The following is a 10591-nucleotide window of genomic DNA, read 5'->3' as shown; positions in this document are numbered from 1 at the left end:
GTTTGCAGAAAGCCCAGCTCCTGAGCAGAATTAATCATTTGTCGCCCTGGGAAATAATTGCAGGCGGCAGAGGCGGTCTCGGGAGCGGAGCGGTGCGGGGAGGGGTGAGGCTCCAGCGGGTGATGCTCGGCTGCTGGGACACTCACACCGCGCTGCTCCGCCCGGGACGGGCACCGGGACGCGCCCCAGGGCTGCCCCAGCCTCTGTCCCCCCAAACCCAACCCGTGAGGTCACATCCTGCACCCGGATGGGAAATCCGTGCAAAAAAATGCGCTTTGTGGGGAAGGGCTCGCGGCTGGGGGAGCCGCGAAGTGCCTGCTCAGCAAGGAACGTGCCTCATCCTAACTGGGAACAAATGTTCCGGCAAGCCTGGGCTTTCCTTGCTGGCTCGGAGGGAGCTTTCCAGGGCTGCTGCTCTGCCAGCTCCTTCCCAGAGCACCTCCTGGTCCTTCCTGGCTGTTGGCATCGATGGGGCAAAGTCCTTGGGACATCCAGCTCCTGGAAGGGGCAGGAGAGAAGGGAGAGAAGCAAGGCAGGAGCAGGGCACGACCCTTGTCAGACACCAGAGAATCCCCATCCCTTCCTTCATGCCCAGCCCCAGCAGCCGAGGGCATGGAACGGGGTTTGGTCCCACAGGGACCCCCGACAACCCCAGCCCCCAGCCCCAGCTGTGTTCAGGCTGGAAGGGCCCAGCTGTGCTTCCTCCCCCTCCTCCTCCAGCCCTGCTCAAAGTCACGTACCAGCCTGTGCCAAGCACCCTGTGCCAGCTCCCCGTGCCGTGCACCCTGTGCCGTGCACCCCGTGCCAAGCACGTGCCAGCTCCCACCCTGGGGCTGCGGGGCTGGGACACCCTCCAACCCCCGCAAACCTCTGCCATGGCTGAATAGCCACCCCGAGCACCCCAAGGGGACAGGGGGCACAGACATCCCAGCCCAGGGGCTCCTGAGCCTGAGAACCCCTCAGGAGTACCTCCTCACCCTGAGTGTCAGCCAGTGACAGGGACATCCCCATCCTAGGGGGTCCTGATCCCCAACACCCCCCAGTGACAGGGACATCCCCATCCTAGGGGGTCCTGATCCCCAACACCCCCCAGGGACAGGGACATCCCCCTCCTGAGAGACTCCTGACCATGAGCACCCCCCAGGGCAGTGGACATCCCCCTTCTTGGAGTCCCCTGACCCCAGTCATCCCCCAGGAGCACAGATGTCCCCATCCTCAGTCACTGACAACCCCCAGCACACTGGAGAAGGAAGGGATTCACAGACACGTACACCCCAGGGTGCCCCCAGGTTTGCCCCCAGGATCCCCCAGGCAGGGAAGCACTGGGACTCCTCAACACCCCTGGGGATCCTGAGTCCTCCCTGGGCTGCAGGATTGGGATCATCCTGCTGAACCCTGCTCTTGGCTGAGAGAGAGGGGACCGGGCACAATGGGGAACCCCAAAAGGCAGGAAGAGGAAGAGGGGGACAAGGCCAGGGAGGAAGTGCTCCAAATGCTCACTCCCAGGACACCTCCCAGTGTGGCCAGAAGCACTGGGGGTCCTTTTGCAGCAGCCACCAGTTTTGGAGGTACCTGGACATCCCAGGGACACCCAAGAGGAGGTGGAAAGGAGGAAAGTGGGAGCAGCCAGGGGGCAGGGAAGCTTTGGAGCAGATGTGCTGTGGAAATGAGGAGGAGGATAAGGACATGCAGCAGAGCTTCATCACCTCACTGTCCAGCGCTCTGGGGACCCCAGATCAATTATTCAAGCTCAGCGCTCCCTGTGCTCCTTAATGGCATTTCAATCTTGGCTGTGAGAGGCAAAGCAGAGCCAGGCCAAGGAGCCAGACAGGATGTCTGGCCGGAGATGAGCCGGAAAGACGATGCCTTTGGGGACCCCTGAGCTGGGCCGTACCCCCCGCCCGCCGTCCCACGATCCAAGCACCGGGGGAAAAGCCCGTCCCTCCGAGGGCTGCTGCTGTTGCTGCTCCCCCATATGGAGGGCGTGAGACCCCCAGCAGCTCCCGAATGGTTCGAGGCTGGAAGGAGCTCGGGGACGGCTCTGGGTGGCCTTTGCCAGCAGAGGGGACTGTTGCTTGTCTTTCCAGAAGCGCTCGCCTAGAGCCTGTCCCGTGGGACAGCCCGGGAGGAGACGGTCCTGTCCTCCTTGCCCTGCTGAGGACATAGCGGGGACCCTCCCGTGGGAAAATCCCCGTCTCCCGGGAGGAAACGCTGGCAACAAGTCTCTCCCCAAGCGACATTTTCCTGCTCCTTTTGTTCACAAGAAACCTCCCGAGTCTGAATTTTTGAATCTCCGCCCCTTGCCAGCCCACTGCCCTTCCCCCAGATAAGTCATCTGGGGTAAATAGAAAGAGAAAATCAAAACTCCCAGTCCCCAAATGCTCCCCGTGAAGCGATTCCTATCCCGACCGCGACTCTCTGACCTCGCGGGTGGGAGCTCTGTCGGGAACCAAAGGCGGAGTTTCGGAGGCTGCCGGAGAAGCAGCTCCCGTTGGGCTCTCGGCTCCACTCAGCCTGGACATCTGGAAAGAGGGAAGACTGCAGCTGGACACAGCTGGATGCTGAGCCCAGGGAGGCCTTGGCTGGGACAAGGCGCTGCACTCCCCGAGGCTCCTCGCTCCGCAGAGGGATTTCCCTACGGATCCATCAGGGCACCCGACCTGCCATGGCTTGTGCTGAGCCCGAAACCCGAAACCGAGAGCTCCGATGTGCAGCCATCCCCTCTCCAGGACTGTGAGAACCTCGGTGGGTTCCTTTGGGGCCCCTCACCCTGAGGCTTTGGAGCAGCACGGGGCTGACCCCGAGGATGCCGCAGCCAAGCCCTCAGGATGGGCATCTGCCAACTGCCCTTGGACATCTCCCAAGCTCCACGCCGAGCCCCACGGCCGCCCTCCAGCTCCCTGGCACGGCCCTCAGGCTTTAAGGGAGGGCATTCCCAGCCCAGCCACGTCGGGAGAGGATCCAAGCCCTCAAGTCACACTTCCGAAGTGCGAAGGAACATCTTTTGCTCTTCCGCGGGGCTGGGAAATCAGAGCTCACTGTCAGGCCCACGTGGGCTGGAGTCGGCTCGGCCGTGCAAGGGTTAAAGCCGGCTGCTCGTCCGGGTCTCGGGGGCCTCCCACTCGCCATCGCAGAGTATGAATAGCTGCGCTCCCCTCTGCTCCCAGCCACTCGCTTCCCTCCCCGCCTTTCCCACTCGGCCTCGGAGTTCTCCCCGGCATCCTCCTCCCCCGGCATCCTCCGGCAGCGCCGATGCTGAGCACGGAAAGTTTCGCAGGGGCGAGAGCCCTGGGAGAGGAATCGCTGCAGATGTGGGACCTCAACAAGCGGCTGGAGGCGTACCTGGCCCGCGTGAAGTTCCTGGAGGAGGAGAACGAGGTGCTGCGAGCTGAAATCCAGAGCAGCAAGAACAGCCCGGCCGGGGACTCGTGGCGGGTGAAGTACGAGGAGGAGCTGCGAGCCCTGCGGGATGCGCTGGATCTCGCCTTCAGGGAGAAGTGCACGGCCGAGCTGGCCAGGGACAATCTCTACGAGGAGGTGCAGCAGGTGAAAAGCAGGTGCCAGAAGGAGCAGGCAGCCCGAGAAGAAGCTAAGAAGCAGCTGTCCTTGAGCAGGAAGGAGCTGGAGGAGGAGAGGAGAGCACAGATCTGGCTGAAGGAGAGAGCCGTGCAGCTGGAGAAGGAGGTGGAAACCTTGCTGGAGGTGCACGAGGAGGAGAAAGCGGGGCTGGACCAGGAGATCGCGAGTTTCTCCCAAAGCCTGGAGAGCTTCCGCTGCGCACCAGTGGCTTTCCAGCCAGTGGAGGTGGAGGACTATTCCAAGAGGCTCTCGGAGATCTGGAAAGGGGCGGTGGAGACCTACAAGACAGAAGTGTACCAGCTGGAGGATTCCCTCTGCCAGGCCAAGGAGAGCCTGTGGAAGGCGGTGGAGGACAATCAGCAGAGCCAGCTGCAGCTCCAGCACCTAGAGAAGGACCTGGCGGGGCTCAAAGCGAGGAAGGAGATGCTGGAGGAGAGCCTGGCCCAGCAGTGGCAGGAGCAGCGCGGGGAGGCAGAAAAGTTCCAGGCGAGTGAAGGCAGCAGGAAGGAGCTGGGGAGGGGGAGAGCTGGGGGCTGCGGGTGCTGGGTGGGTATTCAGGGCACATCCCTGAGCAAAGGGATGGGAGAGGTGGACGGGAGGCAAGACAGAGGGAACAAACCAGGGAAAACCTTTCCCCAGGGGAGGGATGGACGGTGGCCCTGGATGAGCTGCAGATGAAGGTGGGGAGGGCGGCAGGAAGAGCAAAGCAGCGTGGGGACATTTCTGTCCCTGGCACAACAGAGACCCAGGGGAGCAGCACTCAGACACCGGGTCCTGCCCCAGCACCCTGCCCAGGCCCGTGGCTCCATGTCCTGCTGGGCTCCAGAGTCAGGATCCCGGGATAATGAATGCCCCCGATGGGGGGTGCAGGCACCGGCGGGGCTGTGGGCAGGAAAAACTCGGACCGACTGTGCTGCAGCTGCGATTCAACAGCTGCAAAAGTGATTCAGCAGAGGGAGGTGGAGGCGTGCTGGGCTGGAAATCCTGGGAACGGCGTGAACACTGCCCGGGGAAGGGTCCCCCTTTGTTCCAGATCCTGGGACCAGCCACGGGTGTCCTGGGGCAGAGGGTGCCGCAGCCGCGGCTGCTCGCCTGGAAGTTGTTTCTTTCCCACGCTGGCGTCCCACAGCCCGGAATCATCCCAGCTCTTCCTCCCTCATCCAGCAGCCCTTTCCCCATCACCTTTCAGCCCTGCTCATCTCCTCGCCCCATCCTCAGCCCCCCGTGCTAAAATGAGCGCCCAGGCTCCCGTCCCTCAGCATCCTGAGGGGATGAGGGGAGCCACCTGCCCGGTCCCAGGCAGTGCCCCTGACCCCCCTGTGCTGCCCGCAGCTGGCGATGGAGGCCCTGGAGCAGGAGCAGCAGAGCCTGCGGGTGCAGATCGCCCGGGTGCTGGAGGACAGGCAGCAGCTCATGCACCTCAAGATGTCCCTCAGCCTGGAAGTGGCGACCTACAGGTGAGGTTCCCGATGGGAACGGCCGCTGCCCTGGGGCCGAGCCTGGCAGGTGCAGGTGGGTCTTGGCACAAGGGGGTCTCGGGCACAAGGGGGTCTCGGTAGCCCTGCGCCCCTTCCAGATGGCCCCACACAAAGGCCGCTGCCAGGGACCGGGGGGACAATTAGCATGAGAATAGGGGCTGGCCCAGCCCAGGCGAGGGGCCTCCCCGGCAGAGCATGATGTCACCCTGCGCGGACACTAATCCCGGCCACGGGGGGATGGGACTGGAGACAGGAGCAAGGGGGGCTTCTTCGGTCCAGCCCGCTCCCTCACGGAGCGGCGCAACCAGCTCCGTGCCTCAGTTTACCTGCCCTGACGCTGCCGCAGCCAGCAAGGTGAGCTGGGGTGCGCAGGAGCACCCCGCAGCCTGCAGCACCCACCCTGCAGGTGCTCCTGACCTCTCCTCTCTCCCCCAGGACGCTGCTGGAAGCGGAGAGCAGCCGCCTGCAGATGCCGGCTGGGGAATTCAGGTTGGCCAATGGTGTGCGAGGTAAGGGACCCCCGGCACCGCCACCGCCTCACCTGGGGGGGCTCGGGGCATCAGGCTGGATTTAGACACATTTTCCTGCGTTCTCCTGGCAGCCCGGCCGTGATAGGATGGTGCGAACAGCAGCCGGGGGCTCTTGGCACGAGCCTCACAGCCCAGATAAGCCTTATCTGCTCCTTGGCCTCGATTTTTAATTCCCTGCCTTTCATGGGAAGGGCAGGAAGGGATCTGCCCAGCAGGACGGTGGGCTGTGGTAACAAACTGAGCATTTCCTTTTTCCGCAAAACATAAAAAAACAAGGAAAGCTTGTCACCTGCTCGCTTTCCCCGGCAGCAGGACCCGAGTGTGGCTGCGGCTGGGCAGAGCATTGTCCCGGCCTGATGCTGAATCCCCTGGGACCACCGGCATCCGCTGCACTCCAGAGGGAGGAATTTCCCACTTTCCAAGAAGGAGCTGTTTAAAAATAGGAGAGGGGGCAGCGAGAGGCGGCCGGGGAGGGCTGGGAGAGCCGAGGAGCAGCTTCTCGCTCGCTCACGGCTCCACCTCACTCTTTGCAGATCTCAAACTGGAGGTGAGCAGCAGCAAACTGGTTCCAGCGAGCCCTGAGAGCAGGCGGCTGCTGCCCCGAGACCACTGCAGCAGCCCCTCGATCTTCCCCAGGGCAGAGGGGAGGGGGCAGCTAGCAAAACCCCAGAGTGACACCTCCACACCCAGGAGCCGCAGCCTCAGCTCCAGGGAGCTTCAGAAAATCAGCTCAGCCCTCCACGGCACGGCACTGCCGGCTGGCCCTGGCTGCCCCACACCCAGCCCTTCCCTCGCAGGCAGAGCTGCCCCTCGTCTCTCCCCAGAGCCCCCCAGCCCCCCGGAGCAGGAGAGCTCTCGGGGAGAGGGTCTCACCTGGCCAGAGGGGGACAGGGGAGTGCTGAGCCAGGGGACAGAGCCTCCCAATGGCAGCGTGGGGCTGCGGTACCCGGCCCAGCTGGTCAGCGAGGCGCTGGAGGATGCTCTCAAGGCCATGGAAGGTGATGCTCAGCCCAAAGAAGAGCCCGTGCTCAGCAGCACGTGGGCCCCACGGGAGGCCTGTGTCCCCAGCCCAGTTTTCCCCACTGAGGCTGCTGGAGAGGCCGTGTCAGAGGGGCCTGGGGAACAGCAAGAGCCCTCTGAGGGCTCTGAGGACGGTGACAGCCCTGAGGTAGAGGAGAGGGTTGGGGAGGTCGTGCTCCAGGGACTGGGTGTGGAGAGCAGCGTCCTGCAGGACAGAGCCGTGTCCCCACCGGGTACGGGCTCAGGGAGCCAGGAGGATTTGGGAGCATGGGAGGAGGAGGAGGAGGAAGAGGAGGAGGTACCTGCTGTGCTGAGCCCAAAGGATACAGAACTGGAAACCCAGGAAGGACACAGGGGTCTCCCTGGACAAGCAGTGACCAGCTGGGAAAAGCCAGAGCAAGAGGAGGACAGGGCAGAGACCCCAAGCACAGAGCCATCACACCCCTCAGAGGATGAGGAGGAGAGAGGACCCTGCAGTCCCTGCAAAGAGAACAGAGATTTCCAGGAAGAAGGAGGAGATGTGGAAGAAGAGGAGCACACAGAGCTGGAAGCTGCTCATGCTGTCCTTGTGGAAAACCACCTGGTTTTGCCCACAAAAGGTCACCTGGAAGAGGACGTTGTTGATGCAGAGCAGGAAAGGTCTGAGCAGCAGAAAATGCCCATGTGTGAGACAGATCTGGCTGCAGAGGAGGAAAGGGAACAGGAGCTGTGCCCAGAGCAGGAGCCCTCGAGTGTCCATGAGACCATCCCAGCAGAGGAGGATTCGTTAGGAGCCGAGGAAGATGCTGTGGGAGGAGGAGAGGACACAGGCAGAGTGGAAGACAGTGAGGGAGGAAAGGGAGAGGCCAGCAGGGAGGTGCTGGGAGGAGAGGATCATGGTGTAGGACAGGACCCTGAGGCAGGAGAGGAACCCACAGCAGGAGAGGACCCCGAGTCAGGAGAAGACCATGGGGCAGGAGAAGACTCTGAGGTGGGAGAGGATCCTGGGGCAGGAGAGGCTGTGGGAGGTGACACCCTGGAGTGGGAGAGCAGAGCCCCAGAGGAGGCTGAGGACCTGCAGGAAAGCGGCTCTGTGGAAGAGGAGGAGGAACAGGAGGAGCTGGAGCCAGGAGAGGAGCCCTGGGGTGGGGAGAATGGTGGCAATGGCCAAGAGCCCTGTCCAGAGGACTGGGAGCTGACAGCAGAGGATCCTGAGGGAGTTTTGGGGCCAGAAGAGCCAACCTGGGCAGATGACACCCCAAGCAGTGCAGAAAGGCTGAAAAGTGAGGGGACAGATGGCACATCACCAGCAGAGCTGGAGGAAGCCCAAGAGGATGATGAAGAAGAGGCTGAGAGCCAGGAGATGAGCCAGCAGCAGGCACTGCCGGAGGCTGAACCGGCAGAGGAGCTGGCAGGGCAGGAGCAGCAGGGCACCACGGCAGAGCCTGCCCCAGCCCCTCCAGGAGCCCCGGAGCAAGGGCACAGACAGGAGCTGGCCGAGGCCCCAGAGGAGCCGTGGGAGGTGCAGGATGAGGAGGCTGATGAAGGGCTCAGCTCAGAGCTCGTGGCACTGAAGGAGGTGCCAGGTGCCAGCGCAGGGAGCGGTGACTGGGCACTGGAGGAGGTCCCTGGAGAGCCAGAGGCCACAGCAGACACCGGCAGGAGGGTGGAGCTGGAGGACACCCTGCCAGACAGCACAGCCCTGAACCTCTATGACGGGGAGGTGCTGGCTGTGGGTGCACCCAGCACAAACCCTCCCGAGAGCCAGGAGAGCACGGACACCGCTCCAGAGGGTGAAGGGTGCCTGGAAGGGAGGGATGAGCCACCAACCCCCACCGTGCCAGAGAGCCCTGAAGAGGAGGAAGGGGCAGAGGTGGCTGCTGTGGCAGAGAGTGCTGAGGAGGAGGAAGGTTATTTCATGGTCTCTGCTCCCAGCCAAGAGGTGTCTGGCTTGGAGGAAGCCGAGATCTCTGAGGACTTTGAAGAAATTAAAGTTGAAGCGACTGAAGGCAGCCAAGATGATCTGGAGGCTCCTGGAGAAGTATCTCCAGTGCCAGAGGGCAAAGCACAGCTCGAGGTGCTTGTTGCAGGAGCAGATGAAGATATGGAGGTGCCCACTGAAGAACCTGAGATGCCAAAGCATGAGGAGAACACTGCTGAGCTGGAGGAAAGCCCAGCTGTGCCTGAAGCAGATCCCAGCTGTTCTGGGGCTATGGAATCATTAGCAGGAGGTACCAGTGAACCAGCCCAGGGTGCCACTGGCACTGGAGCATGGGAGGGACCAGAGAATTCCGAAGATTTGGCTGCTGAATCTGATGAGGAGCTCCACAATACAACTGGTGAGCTGGAGAGGGATGCCAGTGGAGCAGGGCAGGAGGAGGAGGGGGCAGGTGAGGATGAATCCAGTGTGGCTCTCCACGACACGGTTGAGGCCACCTCTCCAGCAGGGCTGCAGGCCCAGGCAGTGCCTGATGGAGCGGAGCAGCCACTGGAAGAGCAGCCATCCACAGAGGAGGAAGCACTGGACAGTGACAGCCCTTCTTCACCCAGGAACGAGCAGCCCCTCGAGGACAACCCACCTCAGCTGGGCTCCGCACTGGAGCAGAGAGGTTTTCCAGAGGTGATTCCTGATATCCCTGACACGGCTGTTCTCTCTGCAGAGGTGCCAGTGGATATCATGAAAGACTCAGATATTTTGGAAATAGTTGAGCAGGCCCTGGAATTCAACCAGGAGCTGATGGGGGTGAGGGCGGCAGAGGGTGGGCAGCAGGAAGGCAGAAGGACCGAGCTCCCTCGGGATGCAGGGGAGGACTCCTCGCCTGCCTCATCCAGTGAGGAGGAGCTGACGGTGCAGGAGGCACCAGATGCGGTCCCGGAGACGGAGGCTCGGCTCCGGGCTGAGAACGGGCTGCACCGGGAGGCCAGTCTGGAAGAGCTGGCGGAATTCAGCGAGGAGGGGCTGAACGGCATCGCCAGCACGGCAGCGGCCCAGGAGCTCCCCACAACCACCGCAGAGCCCTCGGCAGTGATGCCACCGCAGGTCCCCGCCCCTGGAGATGGCACCCTGAGGGGGAAGCAGGGCGGAGTCCACCCCAGCCCTGTGCCCCCTGCCCTGGGGGAGGATGTCCTGTGCCTCACACCCCTCCAGCCACCAGCTGAGAGCTGAGCAGGAGCCCTGCTCCTCAGGGCATGAGTGAAAACAGTCCGGGGAATGTTCTGGTAGCTCCCTTCCTGCCAAAACCCCGTACCCCCACTCGTCCCAGCCCCCTCCTAATGTTTCCCCATCTCCTTATGGTTTTTAATGTGTTTGTGTGGATTTTTTGCACCCCTTTTCAGAGTGAAGAACCACCAAGTTCCTTTCCACCCCACAGCCCACCCAAATTCGCATGCTTGCTCTGGGACCCCTGCTTCAGTTTGAGCTTCCTCTGAGTGGGTTGCCATGGCTGTATTTAATTTAAACTCTGTGTTTCCTCATTCTCTGCAATCCTCCCCCTCCAACTCCACCAGTATTTGCCCCAGGACACACAGCTGGAGGCAAGGGACCCCAAGAGCTGCACCCTGGGGCTCAGTTTTGGGGCTACATCACCCCAGGGTCCCCAGTCCCCACTGACACTGGGGGCTGAGCCACGCTGGATGTATCCACAGCCCCAACATTAATTTAATAAAGCCTCATCCTCCCACTCAGGGCCCTGGTTCTCCTCACTCTGGGGGCAGGGGAGGGCACTGTTTGGGGGGGCTGCGAGGAGCCAGAGGGGTCAATCACCCCACTGTGCAGCCGGGCGTGGGGAGAGCTGCATAAATCATCTTCCAGCCGAAGAATGGGCTCCTTTATGCCGGGCAAAGGGCTGAGTCAACCTGACTCGGGTGGCCACGGCATCCCCGGGCCCTGCCAGCCTGGCACCCACGGGTGTGTTCAGCATCGCTGCTCGGGCGCCCAGGCCCCGCCTGGCTGGCCCCGGCGCTTGTCCCGATTTAGCTGGGTCGTGGCAGCGCCCAGGGATGCTC

General features: G+C 62.6%; 1 protein-coding gene across 1 annotated transcript; it reads left to right on the top strand.

Moving 5' to 3' along the window:
• Positions 1-2391: 2391 nt before the first annotated feature.
• NES (nestin) lies at positions 2392-10270 on the top strand. The gene is made up of 4 exons (XM_015650174.3): positions 2392-4065; positions 4912-5036; positions 5493-5566; positions 6121-10270. The coding sequence occupies exons 1-4, from the start codon at positions 3253-3255 to the stop codon at positions 9750-9752; spliced, it is 4644 nt and encodes a 1547-aa protein (XP_015505660.1). The 5' UTR covers positions 2392-3252; the 3' UTR covers positions 9753-10270.
• The last annotated feature ends 321 nt before the right edge of the window (positions 10271-10591 follow it).

The sequence above is a fragment of the Parus major genome, chromosome 25LG1 (assembly GCF_001522545.3).
Source record: "Parus major isolate Abel chromosome 25LG1, Parus_major1.1, whole genome shotgun sequence".
Taxonomy (NCBI): Eukaryota; Metazoa; Chordata; class Aves; order Passeriformes; family Paridae; genus Parus; species Parus major.
Note: the sequence above shows the minus strand (reverse complement) of the source record. Positions and strands in the feature narration are given on the sequence as shown.

Coding starts and splice junctions, on each gene's coding strand:
- NES (XM_015650174.3), top strand. CDS start 3,253: ATGCTGAGCACGGAAAGTTTCGCAGGGGCGAGAGCCCTGGGAGAGGAA. Junction 4,066..4,911: donor GGGAGGCAGAAAAGTTCCAG/GCGAGTGAAGGC, acceptor TGCTGCCCGCAG/CTGGCGATGGAGGCCCTGGA. Junction 5,567..6,120: donor GTTGGCCAATGGTGTGCGAG/GTAAGGGACCCC, acceptor CACTCTTTGCAG/ATCTCAAACTGGAGGTGAGC.